This window comes from Convolutriloba macropyga, chromosome 2, assembly GCF_964194025.1.
Source record: "Convolutriloba macropyga chromosome 2, txConMacr16.3, whole genome shotgun sequence".
NCBI lineage: Eukaryota > Metazoa > Xenacoelomorpha > Acoela > Convolutidae > Convolutriloba > Convolutriloba macropyga.
This window is the reverse complement of record NC_134469.1, coordinates 28,914,881-28,934,808: the sequence shown is the minus strand read 5'-3', so window position 1 is coordinate 28,934,808 and position 19,928 is coordinate 28,914,881. Positions and strand designations below refer to the sequence as shown.

Below are 19,928 nucleotides of genomic sequence, written 5' to 3'. Positions count from 1 at the left end.
TCAGTTCTTATTGCCTAGTATAGCCATTCGTACAAGAATTGAATATAGCAGATTTTGTAAATGGTAACCAGGTAGAAAAATATAACCACTTCATTTAATTGCAAATAAGAGTGGCCGTTTTAATTCGTGAATTTATCATTTGGTGAACAAAGCACAAACTGAGCAGAACAGCAGCAGTCTAAAATAACCATTACAGTACTGAACTACAATGTCGTCTCTCGCCGGTAAAAAGGTAATTTTCCACATTTATACAGCTTTCACGGGTCAATGAAGTTATTTAAACGGTCTATAGTTAGTCATATAAAGATTCAACGCTAAAGCGAACGTTCCAAAACCTCCAGGCTTAAAATGAGCATCAGAAAGGAATGTAAATATCTATGTAGTCTGTACCATAAAGTTCGAATAATTGAACGTTTCAAAAGCCACAGGTTAGAATTCAAAGGTCAAAGTTCAAATTTAAAATTTGCAGAAAAAAATGATGATTGAAAGCTTCGTTGACATGCAAAAAACGTTGACATTCAAATGACCTCATTGATGCTCAGTTTCACGTTTTTGGCATTGTTCGAACGTTCGCTTATTTCAAATTTATGAGACAGACTATAGATATTTGAAGTTTGACATTTGCATACCATATTCTGTGTCGCTTCGTTTCTTCGAAATGTATCCTTTTATTTTATGGTTGAACTTTGACCTGTACTTTGTAACACAGTTTGGAAACGTTCAATTATATATCAACTTTGTGACATGCTGAACATAGGTGAACACACGAAAAAGAAAATAGTCCCGGACAAAAGAGTTCGAAATAACAAAAAATCTCAGAAAATATACCAGACAAGATAGACAAAACGTTATCTGTTAGAACTGGGCCGAATGTGCCAAGTGGGCTGACTGAATAAAAAAAATTTGAAATCTTGTTAACTCAGAACCGTAAGTTTTCTGCCATCATGGCAGAATCACGTCAACGATTCCAAATTCGTTAAATTTTCAAAATTTTTTGAACAGATTTTATTGTAATCAAATAATAGACTTTTTCTGGGCAAGTGACCCCGGTGATCTAAAGTTTACAGTGGTGGGTAAAAGGTTCTATCGAAGCAAAAACTCAACCCTAACAGGTACTCATTTTTGCTTGGATAGTCAGCTTTTACCCACTACTACGTACTCATTTTTGCTTGAATAATCACCTTTTATCCACTACTTATATGCATCACTACATATACTCATCACTCTATATTTCCCCTTCTTATACAAATAAAAACAATGATTTCCTGTCTCACTTTGCAATCCACTAGTACAGAGTTAAGATGGTAGTTAAACATGATAGCCCCGGTTCTATCCCCCACTGGATACCACCTTTTAACCACTACATTTATCCAATACTGCATACACGCATTACTCTATATCCCCTTAATATACAATTAAAAACAAACATTTCTTGTCTCACTTATTGCAATCCACTAGTACAGAGTTAAGCTGGTAGTTAACCGTTATCAGACAGATAATTTGGGTTCTAAACCCACTGACTCCAGTGGACGTCCCCAGATACTAGTGTAACTAAGGAGACCGTGTAAAAAGCACGTAAAACCAAATTGCAAAAATTGGTGTAACCACTTCGTGGATCCGTGAAACCACTTTGTGGATACCTTGAACAAAAAAACCAGCTTAACTCTTCACTTTTATATTAAATATTTATATTTTTGATAACCCATAATCCCCCTACCTAAATACCCATAATCCATAATCGATAATCCATAATCTTTTAACCCCTATAAAATTTGAGAAAAAATTTAATTTTTATAGAAATATAATAATATTTAGTCTTTTTTATACAATAATAACAAGAATAAGAATAAGAATAACAAGAATAAGAACAAAAATAAAAATAAAAATAAGAATGAGAATGAGAATAATAATAAGAATAAGAATAAAATTAAGAATCAGAATAAGAGTAAAAATATTATAAAAGTTTTATTTATTATGCACCATCCTTATATGTTTTATAAGAGAAGTTCTATTTAAATTACATATAGAACATGAAATTTTTTCTGAACAATAAAATTTACATACATTACTGGTTTTATAGAAGCAAACTATATTTTATTCAATTTTACATAAACAACAATATCCAGTTGTTTTATTATTTGTTATATTTCTTTTATCTATTATACCATTCTTATCTGTTTTTTTAATCCTTTCTCTTAACTCTTCTCTTAACTCATTTTAAAATCTTTTTTTAAATCTTAACTTTTTTTAAATCTTTTCTTTACTGTTCATATTACTTGACTGGCTGAAAGCCACGGGTGCAATGGATTCTGGATCAACTATAGGATCAACCGAGCTGCCACTTCGTGGATCAATGTTAGGAACAAGGTTAGGATCAATGTTTGGATCAATGTTAGGCTCAATATTAGGACCAATGTTAATATTATCCCCAAAAGACTTTTCAAAAGGACATTCAATATCAGCACAAACACCATTGATTAATTTATAGCCACATACACATTTATCCATTTTAACTTTATGAAATAAATGATAATGAAAAACTAGATTTGCAAAAGTGCCACATATATATTTACAACTATTCTTTGAACACTTATAAGTTATCAATTACAATGGGTTAAAATTTCAATTAAATTTCGAGAGTGATCTTTACATTTGAAACACTCATCTAATTATTCATAACCCCGAGTATTAAAAGTAATATAGTTACATCTTTTATCTAAAATTTGTTCATTCCTCCTAGCTAATTTATCTCTGATATAATTAGCAAGATCTTCACTAAATTTTTCACTCTACTCAAATCGATCGTTTAAAAGCCCCGTTTTTGAAGCCTTTGTGATTTTATTTATATATCTTTCAAATAAAATATCTGATTTTGTCCAGCCTTCATTTAAGTGATCACTTTGGTTGTCTGTTTTCTTTGTCTTTGTCTTGTTATGTTGAAATGTGGACGGAGTCCTATTACCATAACCATTAGCCACAAGCTGCAGGTGAAACCTGTTGTGATAACCATTTCCAAAACCACTACCATAACTATTGTCATAAGCATTGTCTTAACCATTGTCATAACCATAACTATTGTCATAACTATGATCATGGTCATGGTGAAACATCTGCGAAGCAGGTTCTCTGATAGACGGAGTCTCATTGCCATAAACATAACTATGGCCATGGTGAAACATGGACGAAGTCCCATTATCCAATTTATTTGTTAGGAACAAGGTTAGGATCAATGTTAGGATCAATGTTAGGACCAATGTTAGTATCAATGTTAGGACCAATGTTAATATTATCCCCAAAAGACTTTTCAAAAGGACATTCAATATCAGCACAAACACCATTGATTAATTTATATCCACATACACATTTATCCATTTTAACTTTATGAAATAAATGATAATGAAAAACTAGATTTGCAAAAGTGCCACACATATATTTACAACTGTTCTTTGAACACTTATAAGTTATCAATTACAATGGGTTAAAAGTTCAATTAAATATCGAGAGTGATCTTTAGATTTGAAACACTCATCTAATTATTCATAACCCCGAGTATTAAAAGTAATATAGTTACATCTTTTATCTAAAATTTGTTCATTCCTCCTAGCTAATTTATCTCTGATATAATTAGCAAGATCTTCACTAAATTTTTCACTCTACTCAAATCGATCGTTTAAAAGCCCCTTTTTGAAGCCTTTTTGATTTTATTTATCAAAAAAAATATCTGATTTTGTCCAGCCTTCATTTAAGTGATCACTTTGGTTGTCTGTTTTATCTTTGTCTTTGTCTTGTTTTGGTGAAATGTGGATGGAGTCCTATTACCATAACCATTAGCCACAGGCTGCAGGTGAAATCTGTTGTGATAACCATTTCCAAACCACTGCTATAACTATTGTCATAAGCATTGTCATAAGCATTGTCTTAACCATTGTCATAACCATAACTATTGTCATAACTATAATCATGGTCATGGTGAAACATCTGCGAAGCAGGGTCTCTGATAAACAAAGTCCCATTGCCATAAACGTAACTATGGCCATGGTGAAACATGGACGAAGTCCCCTTATCCAACTTATTTGTTCTATTTAACATAGTACTTGCACCTACTGCTTCATGACCAGCAGTTATCATTGTAGTATCAGGACTCATGTAACTATACATCATAATAACTGTACTCATAATTCCAATGAAAGTTGATGCAAATTTTAACCAATTAGCTTCAACTATTTTTGTAAAACATGATTCTGTAATTCAATATTTTTTGATGCAACAAATTTATTGCTAGAACTTATAATTATCGGGGTTAATAATATTTCTATCTGTGGGATTTATCATTAGTGGCTTCATATATGAAATAACTTCATCTACACTTGATAGTCCTCCATTTATAATAAAAGCTTTTCTATCTCAGAAACCAATTCTTGAACCGTAGATCATAGTTTTATTTCTATCAAAAATATCAAAAGTATCCTCTTTGATATTTTTTTTAATTATACCAAAATGAAGATTAAAAGCCACTCCGGCTGTGTTTTTATAATAGCTAATTTTCAACTTTTTAATTATATCGTGGAATTTATGATAACAGCCATATGTTATATTAAAATTATTAAGTAGATCAGCACCATTCTAAGTTGTTATATAAATAGTATCACAGTTACTTTTTGCTGTATTAATTATTTGAGCTGGTTTTTGACTTAATACAAATTTTTGAATTTTATGTCTTCCATCTGTGAAATAAGAAGCTATATCCTTATTAAACTTATCACCTATGTTATCTAGAACAATTACACTATTTTCAAATTCTGGCATATTTCCTTTGTGATGATATTTATATCACACTTATGAAAATCAGTATAGACTCTATTTGTTTTTGGATCTATTCAATCCCTTTCATCTTTGCATACTATAGTTATGGACATTTGGTCTTTGACTTGGTCTTTATCATCATCTGTGGAGCCGCCTCTCTGATCTTTGCCTTGGTCTTTGACTTCATGTTTATCCTTCTGTAACCGTGAACTGATTTCATCCCAGATATAATCAGCAATTTGCTCTAAGGACTACATCAAAGGATTGATCTTATGGTTTAGTTCTAGTTTTAACTATAGTTCTAGTCTTAGTTTCAATCATAGTTCCAGTCTTAGTTTCTGTCATATTCTCATTTTCTCTAAATACACAAGGACTTAATCCCTCAGTTGAAGTTTGATCTCTATATAATTTTAAATGTTGTCTAACAAAATGAGTCTTTCCTGTTCTAGTACCACCATAAATTATAGTATGTACTGGTGACTTCTCAAATTCACCATATATCTATCTACGAATCCACCAAAGTTGTTTTCTAGTTTTGCATATTTACTTGGTATTGAATCATATATTATAAATTAAACTAATATTATAACTAAACTACCCGTCTCCATTTTTTAATCATGAAAAGTTGGTTTTAACTTTTGAGGAATTCAAAAAAAAATTGATAATATTGATAATGAAGCTATGAGTATTATTAAAATAAAAGATATAGGTAGAGATATAAGTTTAATACCTATAGAAATAATAATGAGAGATCGGAAATCAGATAACATTAATGAAAACAACTTCAACTTTAATTGTTAATTTACATCCAACTGATGGTACTCAGTGGGTTCCAGTTATAAGGAGAGAAGGTGGTAAGACACATTACGTTGATAATTTTGGTGTTGGGACTCCACCATTATTCTTAAAAAAATATGTTGATCTAGGATTAGATGAGAGAATACAAGAATATAATGAATCTTATAGTGGTGTTTATTGTTTATATATGATCTATCTTATTGATAGAAGATTTAGAATTAAGAGTGCTTTCAATATTTTAATTAATCAAGTTATTTCATCTTAGAAAATATAATGAAATTTGTGTTTAAGTTATAGTAGTAATCGTAGTATAGATTGTGATGTTGAAGATAATGATATTGATCATTATAATGTCAATGTTAATGTCAACGGGTTCCAGCCACAGCCTATGGCAAGAAAATGACAATTGGACTCCGTCCATATTTCACCATGTCTAAAATGAAGATAAAGATAAAGATAAAATTATATATCTATTTACTGAAAAACATCAAAGGGGTAAACCTAACAGCAAAGAAAATCCTACTAACCCGAGAAACTGTTATACTAATAATATTTCTTTTAATGTTAATGGAAATCTACAATCACGGTTAAGTGATGAACATATTTTTGTTAATGCTGCATACCCTGAGAGCTTTAGATGTAAAATATCTGGTCCTAGTGACGGTGGTAGGACATTCTTGTTAAAAGAATTAATTATAAGTAATATATATTTTGATAAACTATACATCATTGGTCCTACTGGTTATCAACATGAGGGTGTAGAGAGTTGTAAAGTAAAAACAATTGTTGAGTTTGTTAATGATGTAAAATATTTACCCCCTCCTGATCAACTACCAAAGAAACTTATGATATTAGATGATGTTAAAGCAAAAGAACCAGTTATTAATGAATACTTCTGTAGAAGTAGACAATAAAAGTAACAAGATACATCTTAATCAAATTCTTTTCTCATTAGATAGACATAGTGTTGGAGAGAATTGTAATCTATTTTTTCTATTTGAACAAAGAGGTAAACTCCTCACATCTATATATCAAGATTTCTTTAATGATTCTGAACTTGATTAAAAAGATTTTACTAAATTATGTAATGAAGTACGGAGAGAGCTTTATAACTATCTTGCTATTGATATATCTCAAAACAAAAATATTAATGGTAAATTAAGAATTAATTGGGATTTGAGAGTATTGTAGTTTGATTGTTTTTATGAGTTTGATTAAGCCTATGACTATGTCTAAGTCTATGACTATGACTATGTTTATATCTATATCTATATATATATATATATATATATATATATATATATATATATAACTATTACTATATCTATGATTAAAACTATTATTATAGATAAAGATTAAATCAAATATAAAATAAAACAACACATCTTCAAATCAGTTGGTCTTCCATACTCATCTTTAATATGAAATTCAATGTATTGTATTCTTTTTTTTATACATTTTGATATAAGATTTTAGTTGGCATATTTATCAAGTAGCCTGGTGGTTCTGTTTGAGTAAAAGTATATAATGTGTATGTTTTATTACAATTATCTTTTACACCAGATATCAGATTACAATGAATGTTAATAATACTAAGACCCATAATTTCAATAATCTTTTAAGATGTTTATTTATCTCGTTCAAATACTATTTTTCTTAATCGTAGTAATGAGGCTATTGAGTTTTCTACATCAATTTTATGTGTATCTTGTTTGGTTTCCATTATATAATTTATTGTGTTCTTATCGGGGTCTATTATAACATTACCATTAGTTTCTTCTTTCTTTAATTCTGCTATTTCAGTTAATTCATATGCACCTGGTATCAAAGCTAAAATATTATTTTCATATAAAAATTGATTATTCCTTCCATTCACATTAAACACTGAGTTATAAACCGATAATCTAATCAAACCGAATTTTGTTGTGTTAAGTGTAGGTTCACTAAAGTTAAACTTTTCTTTTGATTTTATCATTCTAAAGTTAAGTGTGTGTTGTTCTTTAGTTTTAGTTAAAGCTTCAGTTGTCAGTCATTTTTTAGCTAATAAAAATGGACTCTGAAATAATTAGACAGTTTATGAATAACAATGACGTACACAAAAGCAAAATAATATGTTATAAACCAAACAATCAACAATTAATACGGAAAAAAATAATTTTAATATTTTAATTAGTAGAGAATAGAATCATTTAAACATACACGAATCTTGTTTAGAGACAGAGTATATGGTTTCAAGTAATGGCGGTGGTATATTAGCTATTGATGCTAACGTTAGATTAATGAACTATAGTGTAATGGCACTATTAAGTTCTATCAAACTAAAAACTACTTGTGGTAAAACAACCGATTATATAGATCCTTGTCATCCTAATCTATTAATGTACAAATTACTAGCTATCACTAGTGATGAATATGAAAATGATTCTGTTAGAGATGAAAGAGAGAGAGATAGTCAATTGAAATGCAATCATGCTGCTGCTGCACAAAGAGGTCATATGTATATGATGATTAAAATGAAAGATCTATTTGGATTTATAAATGATTAAGAAAAGATTATATATGGCAGAGGCTTCAAGTTAAGAACAATTTTTAGAGTTAATTCAGGAGCTAGTGCAGTAGCTTATGATTGTAATACAGAAATTAGAGATATAGCTTGGTTTGTACCCTGTATTGATCCTAGTAATGATAATAGTAAAAGAATAATTGTACAGAAAGGATTGAGTAAAAAGAATAATACAGACTTTAGCTTCTTTCAAAGAAGATTTTACAAGAATGTACCAGATGCTTTCTACTTCTTATTTGATATAAGCGTAGAGAGTGGTTTTGAGATATTTTATAGAGGCTTTTGAAATTAATAACGCTGATTAGCAAACTAATGATTCTAGTATAATCATGGAAATGGGTGTTACTGAATCTTTAGGTAAGATTGGTAGTGTCACCTATTCTGAAGATAGAATGATTATTAATTATGGTTCTAATATTTATAATGTTGCATATAAAGAGATTGTAAGTTTTAGTAGAAGTTATAATGGATTACTAGATAGTATTATACCATATATAAATCTTAGAACATTTAAAAGTAGTGATAGGTTATACTTATTTGATACTAGATATCAAAGAGATCATAAGAGAGCAGAAGCAATATAAATTAATTGCAAAATTGCTCGTGATGTTGCCGATATTATATACCATGCATTATTGTTAACTAGAAGGTTTATTAGTGGTAATAGTGATGGTAGTAAGATAATTGATATAGTTTCATAAGGAAACTAATAGCCTGAGGCTTATAGTATCGTAGAGATTAATAGCCAGAAGCCTATTGTATTTTAGTTTTAGTTTATCGTTTAGTAATAGTTCTATCTAATACTGCAGTAATAGTTAGAGTTAATACTTTAGTAAAAGTTATAGTTAATACTTTAAAAATACTTTAGTAATAATTATAGTTAATACTTTAGTAATCGTTGTAAAGAATACTTTAATAATACTTAAGTAATAGTTATTGTTAACAATTTAGTAGTATTTATGGTTAATATTTCAATAAAACTTTCGTTTTATCAGTTACTCTAGTCATATTTATTTCCTAGATGTCTTAGCAAAACCCTTATTATAAATAAGATTTAATTTCTTTTTTTTCTCTAGAGCTAGACACTTAGCTTCATGCTTGGTCATAGTCTTAGGTAGTAGTTAGGCTTTAGGTTTTTTTTATGACAAAGGGGTTATACCTTTTACATTCGATAACTTTTTAATCTATAAATATGGGTCTTCTACAGAAATTTAAAGCTAAGTCATATTGTGTTGGTGGTAGACATTATAATGGTACTAATAAAATAAGAGGATTTATTACAGATAAAGGAACTAAAATGTTAAAGTGTAATTGTAGTAAATGTTAGAGAAATCAGTCAATGACTGTCAGTGATGCAACAATAGAAGCATAGGGATTGAAAGATTTCTTTATAAGTGTTGGTAAAGCAGCAGTTAACTTTGGAAGGAAAATTGCTAACAACCCAGTGAGAGCATTAGAAATAGCAAGTAAAATAGGAAGTGTGGCTGCATGTAAAAACCCTTGAGCACCTTTATCAGCCACACCTGATCTAATTCAATTTGCAACTACTGGAGAAGGGTGAAGGTATAAAGTAGTACAAGAAAGAAAGGGGTTTCTACTTAGGTCCAAATAAGATGAAGTAATTAAATTAGAGTTTAAATATAAATATAAATATAGCTATGGGTATAAATTTATCTATGAACATGGGTATAACCATGACTATGAATAAGACTATGACTATAACTACGACTATGATCATAACTATGACTAAATATAGATCTAATCTTATTTATATATATTAATATTAGTATTATTATTGCTTAATGAAATTATTTTTACTAAAAATATTACTATTAATTAATAACCTCAGTTAAAAAAACACTCAATTTTTTTTCTTATTCTTCTTATGTTCCTCATACACCTTAAATAATTCATTATAATTATCATTATCTATTTAATTATCATTCATTGATTTAGTATATAGTTTATTAAACTTATCACTAAACTGTTTACTTAAAACATACATTTGTGAATACTTTTTAATTTTGTTTCTTATTTTGGTATTAATTGTTTTAGATGATGAACCAGAAACAGTTGCTGTTGCAAAAGCTGTGGGTATAGAATAAGGTAATCCTATACCTGTTAAGGCAACTGATGTTTTAGTTGTAGTTGTTGCTATTGATGATAATATTATTTCTGTTATCTCAGCTTTGTTAATATAATTGTTATGTCTACTTAATTTCTTCTTTTAGTTATTGGTTTCAGGTTCATAATAATTTCTAATCTTTTATGATGGTAATATTAATATTAAGTTTATTATTAGCTAGGATTTTATTGTTTTTGTATTGTTCATTAGCGATTGATAATTTTTGATATTGTAATCGCTCACTCGGTGCTGTTGACTTGTTTTCAGTAGTAAAATACTATCAATTTCTTTCATTATAATATATTTCATTCTTTAAAAAAATCAATGCATCTCAAGTTTTGCTTGTTCTTTGCTATCAATAAGTTTACCTTCAAATAATATAGCAATCATATATTTTATAACAGTCTTTACTAATAATTTGTGAATTTCTCTCAAACCTTTCCATCTCTCAACACACGCATCACCTAAATGAATATCTTTAATTGTCGGATTAAACTTATTGTTATCAAACTCATTTTTCAATCCTTTATATTTAGAAATGCTATCAGCGGAAACTTGCCATATTGAACAATATTAGTTTCAAATTCATTTAACTTATTGGCTAATGTGGATATAATAGTTGAGTTAAGAGAAACGAGTTCAACTGTCTTATCATCAATCCATACAGTATCCCCGCTTGTTGTAGATGATCATAAACCAATAATGTTTGACTTTGGTTGTTCTGTTGTTACCTCTTCAAATTCACCTTTTCTTGGTTCAGTTATGTTTTTACTTAAAATATTTAGTTTATTATTAAATGATAAAAACTTATTGTCACAATACTCTTTATTAACAACATCTTTTTCATACATTGAGGATGTACATTTATAATTTTATAGGTATCTTTCATGTCAATTTTATCATTATCTAAGAATAAATGGCGAGCATTACTTGCTGATAGACTAGCATTTGATGATGATGCTTGTTTAGCCTAGTTGAATCTATTTCTTGTCATCTTAGTTTTTGTTTACAGAAAGATTTAAATCTGCAAAGCGGGTTCCCTGATCTACTGTGTAGCTGACCATAGTTCTATATCTAAAGATTCTAAAACTTTATTTTTAGATTCAAAGTCAAACTCAGATTTTAATAATTCCTGCTTATAGTACTTACCTTCTATAATTTCACCATAAATATCTTCCATTCTATACGTTGGTGGTTGGGTTTTTAGAACTTCAATATTTTTAATAATTTTCTATTCCAGTTAGAGGTGTAAACTTTAGAGAAAATGTTACGTTTGTCAGCATTCCTAACATAATCACCAACTTTAAGTTTTGGTTTAATCTTGGTAGAAGTAGATATTATATGTCTAACGTTTTCAGGATTATTGGAAGCATCAACGGGTGTTTTATTAGTTGTTGTATGTATATTTTATATGTTACAACAATATCACTTAATATATTTACCCAATTACCATCCCCGTTGATGAACATTGGTTTATTAGTTGTGTGTAATAACGTTCTATTAAATCTCTCTATAGATACAGCCTTTAAATCGCTATAAGTAGAATATAGTTCAGTGTTATGTTCTTTAAGTAAAGATTTAAATGTTTTATTGGAAAAATCACTACCTCTATCTACCCATAACTTTTCTGGTTTTCGGTCTCTGCCTAAAACTATTTTAAAACCATTAGTTATAGATATGCCGAAATTATTCTTTAAGGGCATAGCCCATGCATATTTTGTGAATATATTTTTATCAGTTAATAGAAACTTATAATTATTATTGTTTTTTCATAAGGAAGTTTTATCAATTAAATCAGCTGACCATGTTTCATCTTTATATAATGGTGTTATTCTTTCTCGCCTAAACTTTGTTATTTGAGGACTGAAAACTTCTTTAGCCAGTAGTTGTTGTTTAGCCTTGCTTTTTCATTATGGACGTAGTCATAGCTTTGCTCAACTGCGAAGCAGTTTCACTGATTGACGTACTCATAGTTTCACCCATTTACCATAAATAAAAACAAAATTATCTAGCTGTTCTTAATTAATATTATTCGTAGATGAAAGTTGTTTAGATATCTTCAACATATCATATAAACCCTTATGGCCAGCTTTTGTTTCTAGTATTAGTAATTCTAATCTTTATACTAAACCAATTACTTGGTAACTTCGTGGATTGATGACTTTGTCTTTGGTTAAACACTTACAATAGTAATCCCCTCTATCCTCTATTATACGTTTTATTGTTCTATATCTACTCCTTCTCTTATCGCCTTTTCCTGTATGATATCTAATAGCTAGCAAAAATCTTTTAGTTTTTCATCTTTCTCGATATTACCATATGTTACACATAGGTTAATAAAAAAGTTAATGAACTTATCTGAAAATTCAAATATATTATCCCTGACTAAAAATGAATTATCTGGATAAGTTACTTTAACACCATTCATTTCAAATTCCCCATTATCTAAATTTCCGTACTTTAAATGTAAGTGGAGTTAGATTGAACTCCCATTAAACGAATAATATTAGCTGTGTCTGTGTCAATTATAAATCCTTCTATAATTCGAGTTTTCAATGTGGCTTCATTAGAATTCACTGATAATTCATTAGACATCATAAATGCTTTATCGATCCGTGGATCGGTTTCACCGATCCGTGAAAAAGTTTCGCCTATCTGTGAAGCAATTTCCTCGATTGCTCTTGTTTGTTTATCTATCTCTTGATTTTGCCAACTTATTGCTCTTAATGTTTGATAAACTAACAGATAAGTTCTTTCCATTATAATCATTTAAAGTTTTAGTTGAAGGATCAAATAACTCTTTTATTTCACCATATTATTTGTGTTTTCCTAATTTATCTTCTAGTCCATGTCTTTTATTTGGTTTCTCTGGGTTGTTTAATTCTATAAATTTATCTAGCCTGGTAATTTTTTTTTGTTAAGATAAAAATAAAGTTAAGCCATTATATAGTTTATTAGCAGCAAGGATTAAATGTCTATCATCATTAATAGTTAATTTTTCAATATTATTTATAAGTAGGTCTTTGTTATCTTTTTTGTCTAACTTTAAATCTGTTAATTGTTCCAATGATGCAGCAATAATTTTATTTACTAGATCTTTTTTGAATAAATATAGATTCTCATCATGTGGATAGCGTTTAATATTATTTTCATAAAATCTTTTATCATGAAAGCTACTTTGACTTCTCTTACTAGTTTTTGTAGTAGCCATTTTATCTCCTACTTTTTGTATTCTACATTCATTTACAGTTTTTTCTTTGTCATACATTGATGCATTATAATAGTCCTCATGTTTACCATTGTTTTCTTTCTTTATTCCTTTCTTTTTTGCGGTACCATTCTTAAAGCTATAAGTCTCTGGTTTTAGTGCTATGAATTCTTCTATTTCTTTACTCCTTAGTTCATGTTTAAATTTACCCGGTATTTTACTATTGGTTTTAAATGGTATATCTCAATTACTTAAGTCCATATATTCATCGGGGATATTACCTTCAGTAAAACTTAATACAAAACTATCAGTACCCATATAATGTATCGTTAGATCTTTGAGAGATGGTCGTAATACATTATAAAAGAAATCAAACAAGTGGAGTTTGCTGAGTTCTAATACAGTTGAGCCTAAGTATATTGCTTTATCATATTTCATCTCCTTCTTAAAATATTCTATTAGACTATAACTACCATATCTAATTACCATAATCTTAACATGTCGGTTTAATAAAAGTTTTTAGTATTTCATATTCATCTGATAGAATCTTAGCTTCTAACTACTTTAATGGATTGTCACTACTTTAACAAATAGATAATTATTCATTAATTTAAATATATCTTTCTCGGTCTCATTTTTAGTTTCTGTTCTCATCTTAGTATTAAGTTCAATATAATCTTGAATAGTATTGTCTTGTTTGAATTTATCAGTTCTATGAACATTAATAATTTTTATACCCATCGTAACAACAAACTGTAACTTTCTATAGTGTATTGGATATTCATATTTATCGTTATGATCTATTATTAGTTTCTCACGTTTTGAAGAATTTGGCGGTCTTTTTTTATCCTATTCAATTATCTTCTACTTCTCTTCTAAGAAATTGTAGTGGAAAGTTACTAGTTCTATCTTTACATTCACTTGTGTAATCAAAATCACAGATAAGCCAATAGCCATACTCACTATCATCTGGAGTATATATGGTGGTAATAAACTGGAAATCTTTATATGGAAATTTCTGCATTAATGCATAACCATATAAATTGTTGGCATCAATATACCAGATATTTCTATTACTATGGGACTTTGTCCATGTTTCACCATTACTAACATATCTATCAGCCATAACACGACATATACCACCTCCTATAACACTAATGAAATCTTTTAGCCTTTGTTCATCTTGTAAAGTATCTAATTCAACTTTACTTAATTTTAGGAAGCAATCAAACCTGTAACCAGGTAGACTAATATAATGTAGAGGATTGAGTTTATGTGTGTCTATGTTTAACTTAACATATGAATTGAAACAGTATTTTAATATTCTATCATCATTCTCCATATACACTAGTGTTATTTCTTTACCTGTTTTCTTACTATTACTTCTTTTAAACTTGTCAACTTCAGCTTGGAGTGGTTACTTAATTGTTAGTGATTATCTAAAATCTTCTATTGATAGATAACCTAATATATTACTCTTGCTATTTTCATCTTTAAAGTATTCATAAGGATATAATGTTTTACTTTTAATAACTTAGACATTAGACATTTTATCAAGAGTCATTGTCATAGAACCGTAACTATCTATAAATTTTAGTATACCCACTCTAAATAATCTAGCTTTACCATTAGTACTAGGTAATACATTTTCTCTTCTCTTATCATCATTCTATTTAAACAGCTCGTTGAAAAATAGATTGAAGTCATAACCTTTACCGTTGAAATATAACAGGAATGAAGTTTTGTTGTCTAAACTTTAAATTACAAATATTAGATGCAGAATTTCTATATTTAACTGTTTCATGACAGTGACCACTAACTTTAATCACACATGCTTTACTACATATATGACGAGTGTTATTGGCTTCTTGATATTATTGATTTTCTTTATTAAATATCACAGTTTTGTTTAGGTTGAAATTATTCTCAGTTTCTATTTCTAATAAATTTTTGATACAGCCCAGACCAAAATATGATTCATAATGACCATTACAACTAAAGCCAATAGCAATAGGTATATGGTAAAATATTTTATATGTATTATCACCAGTTTTTTTAGCACCTTGCATATAACATTCGATATCACTATAGATAACATTCTTCACTTCCTGTTGTTTGATGGTTCTTGAACATGATTTGTTTTAATTCAGGGCAACCAATCTTTGGTTTGGTTTCTGTGCAGCATTCATGAGTTTCATATTTTTGTTGAGTGGGAAACCAATAAGTACAATTATCACAAAACCAATACTTTGTGTTTTCAGTATTAGGTCTTTCTAATATTACTTCTATGTTTTTATTTAAAGCACAGTGTTCATCCCAGACTAGTATTCTTACATTCCTACGGCCTGTGACCAGGTCTGAGCATTTCTCTAGTAGTTCTATTTTTGAATTATTAATGGTCGTAGACCGATTATCTTCTGTTGAAGGCCTGTAAAACTATATATTAGTGTTATTCATTCTGTTTTTTATAAATAATCATACACATATTCATCATCTTCCCAGTCTTCAACTAAATTATTGTTATTTTTTTTGTTAGTAGCATCTGCAGTTACGGGGTATAATGCTGCTGTAATACATAAACGAAGACAATTAAATTTATTACTTTTGATATTTAATATTGCTTTTGTTTTACTTCTTAAATCAGTTGTTAGTTCAGTAAAAGATCCTAGTGATGGTTTCGTTTTTTGTAAACTTAATTGTATATCTGTCACACCGATACACTTGTAGTCATAACCATAACCTTCATATGTTTCTTTAGAATAATCAAGCCATTGATTTATATCGAGTCGAAAATCTTTAGTCATATACTCTTCTGTTCTAAAGTTTATATTAGTAGTCTTTGGGTCCCATCTAACGTTCTCTTCTTAATAGTGATTTTATTTTATATGATTTAAATGGTATAAATTCACTTAATATATAATCTACTGACTCATTGATATTTTCGATAAGTTCATTTTTTAATTTAGTAGTATATATCTGTTCTGATTAAAACTTGATTTAACAACATAATCATTAGTTGTAGCTATGTTCTCCCTCCATTGTTTATTCATATGAGTTTGTAGAGCTGTCTATTTTTTAATGGTTTTACCACAGGCCCAACATGGTACTACAGCTTTGGGCTCAATATTTTCTTTAGGTTTGAGAATGTGATCATCTACATCTGTATCATACACCCTCTTCATAGTTTTATCTGAGGATTCAGTTTTAGTTTAAGTTTTTGTTTGGATTTTAGGTGTGAAAAAGTATTCCTCTTGATCTGAATCATACACTCTCTCCATAGTTTCATCTTCCACCTCATCTTCATACTCCTTTCTAGCTCTGTTTAAGTGTTCATCACTTAAACTGTGTTTGACAATTTGTTTACCTATTTCGAAAGCCAAATCACATATATAACAAAAGTTTACATTTTCTAATTTAGATATCTTTATTTTTTACGGACAAATATTTATTTTTGAAAAAATAAAAATTAAAATTGTATTGATCCAAAAAATGTGATAGTCGTAAAGATAAATCGTGGGGAAAATGTTGCAGTAAATGTTTAGATAGTTTATCTGAATGTTATACCTGTAAAGGTCACTTTATGAATAGAGATCATATTACTCATATGAACATACATTTTGATGATCCAAATCTATATATAATTTGTATAAGGTGTAATGTAAATCAACATATCAGTGGATTTAGGGTTAAAAAAAGCTATTTTTTTGTTTAAGTTATCCACAAAGTGGCTTCACAGATCCATGAAGTGGTTACACCAATTTTTGCAATTTGGTTTTACGTGCTTTTTACACTGTCTTCTTAGTTACACTAGTATCTGGAGACGTCCACTGGAGTCAGTGGGTTTAGAACCCAAACTATCTGTCTGATAACGGTTAATTATCAGCTTAAGTCTGTACAAGTGGATTTAACTAAGTAAGACAAGACATGTTTTTAATTGTATATTAAGGGGATATAGAGTAATGAGTGTATGCAGTATTGGATATATGTAGTGGATAAAAGGTGGTATCCAGTGGGGGATAGAACCGGGGCTATCATGGTTAACTACCAGCTTAACTCTTTACTAGTGGATTGCACTAATTGAGACAGGAATTGATTGTTTTTAATTGTATAAGAAAGGGAAATATAGATTAATGTGTATATGTAGTGATGCATATAAGTAGTGGATAAAAGATGATTATCCAAACAAAAACGAGTACGTAATTGTGGATAAAAGATGATTATTAAAGCAAAAATCAGTGCTTTGTTTAGATTAATTGTTTAAGTGTATATTTAGTGGTTATGTAGTTGTGGATAAAAGGTGATTATTCAAGCAAAAATGAGTATGTAGTAGTGGGTAAAATGTGATCATCCAAGCAAAATGTGATCATCTAAGTACCCGTTAGGGTTGAGTTTTTGGCTTGGATAGAACCTTTTACCCACTACTGTTTATTATAATTAATACAATTGTTCCTATTATTGTGTCCTTAGTCATGGAACTATTATTGTGTAGTCATGGAACTTTACAATTTATGAAAAATTTGCTTTTAACCAATATTGACTTTCCCAGTCAATTTCGAATGGTTAATTATGTTGCAAGATTATGCATAGACAAGATTATACAAGATAATCCTTTTTTTCTGCAAGAATCTAACAAGATAGCTCTTTTTGCACGTAATATGTACACTTAATGTTTTATTTACGACGAAGTCAATGTTTCATAGCACGAAAGTACTTTGATTACAACTTGTAGTCAACCCGGGCAAGCTATCTTGACTTCTTTTGAAATTGCAACAAATTTAGTACATGAAACCCTCGCTTGTTAACAGGTGTTGATGGTGGTGACAAATAACTCTAAATTGGGGGAAACGGGCAAGAAGACAGGATTCTACCTTCCGGAAGTGGCCCACCCTTACCACGAGTTCACACAGGTAACATATCACCACCAAATCCACAGAACTCATTTTATTAGATATCCTTTTCCCACGACTCTAAACTTCGAGTTTGGCACGGGGGAGGGGGAGGGGGTGATAACGATCATTTGTGATGATCTATAATCGCAGAACGTAGCCCAAATTTGAGGAAGGAAATACAGACAGAAAGTAGGGTTTTTAAAACGAGGTGTTTTACATGTATGGAAACGAACCAATTTTGAATTTGAAGAGACATTTCCTTTAATGCTTTGATATTTTGACACTGTGAGCGTTTGAGCAAAACATGCTTTTTTGCATTTAATCTTGGTTTGTAAAATGATAAGACAAAAGTTATCAAATCCAATCGTCCAATATTTCATGAATTTAATGTGAGTATTGCCGTGTTTCATCGAAGTTCCGTTCACTTGCTATGCTTTTTTGATGCTATAATGTTTCTGAGTCCATTGACTATGAGTCTCGGGTCGTACCAAATCCAAAATATTGTAGATTTTGCATTAGTCCTTTGCTTAAAACTTCTCCAATCTCAAAGTCTGAATGATTAATTGAACTTTTCAAAATGTGTAGCAAAATCACAATAGTTGTAAAAAATTGCAATTTAGCACGTTAAATGTAGTTAGTTGGTTAGTTGATTCATCGATATTTATTTGAATGAGCGAAAGATAATTTCAATCAATTTCAGATAATTAAAATTGAAGGTTTCTATGAGAAAGGGTCGCAAGCGCTGCTAATTTTTTGCTGATGACCCTTTGATAATAATTTATTTGCGCGCCTGGACTAATTAAAATGAATTTGATTATATTCGTAGTCTGTCTTCAAAATTAGATACTTTTTATGGGCACGACCAAGTATTGATCGGTTTTTGATCCTTATGAGGTTCTAATTCTTTAATTTCAGAATAGAAAAACCCTCAATTGATTTCCACTACTACTATCGTGAAACCACATTCAGCTAGCTTGAATGAGATCAATTTAAACTTAGTTACAATTCCAATTCGGCTCTATTTTCTCTGAGTTTTGTAGCTCGGTGGAATGTGGTTGTTCATACCTTTAAAGCCCTTCATAGATATTTCATTATTTTAACTCACGTCAGCTGTTGTGAATTTAGTTATGATTTTCGACCAAAGCCTAATTCAATGTTAACACATAGAAAGGTTTCATTAGGCTAGCTGAGTAGCTTTTGGAGATGTTTTGACAATTAGTAACAACACCAGAGCTATAACACGTCTCTTTGGTTTCAAAAGCACACAAAATGCCACATTAAGCCGCAGAGGTATACCCAAATCGTCACGGGCAAATTGGCCCGATCTTCGTGTCACTTGTTCATTTTTTCTATATTAATACATTGAAAATGCAACAATATTGCGAAAAATAGATACTTTACCGAAAACGGGCAACATTGAAGGTAATTGCGCAACCCGTGTTCGCAAAAGTGTCCAAATTTTAACCGCGAATTTGAGATACGAGCTGTGTATCCTGTTTTCTTCGCGCGCTACGTATCACGAATCTGCTTGGTTTATGTATT

General features: G+C 29.7%; 2 protein-coding genes across 2 annotated transcripts in view; one reads left to right on the top strand and one right to left on the bottom strand.

Moving 5' to 3' along the window:
* Positions 1 to 19,928, bottom strand: part of LOC142358608 (uncharacterized) — a 591,411-nt gene that overhangs the window by 325,818 nt on the left and 245,665 nt on the right. The window lies entirely within an intron of this gene.
* LOC142358597 (uncharacterized) overlaps positions 22 to 19,928 on the top strand; it is a 33,254-nt gene continuing 13,347 nt past the window's right edge. Inside the window, exons 1-2 of the mRNA XM_075410036.1 lie at positions 22 to 232; positions 18,303 to 18,404. Of these exons, the coding sequence (XP_075266151.1) occupies positions 209 to 232; positions 18,303 to 18,404 (126 nt within the window). The 5' untranslated portion in view covers positions 22 to 208. The remainder of the gene's footprint in view (positions 233 to 18,302; positions 18,405 to 19,928) is intronic.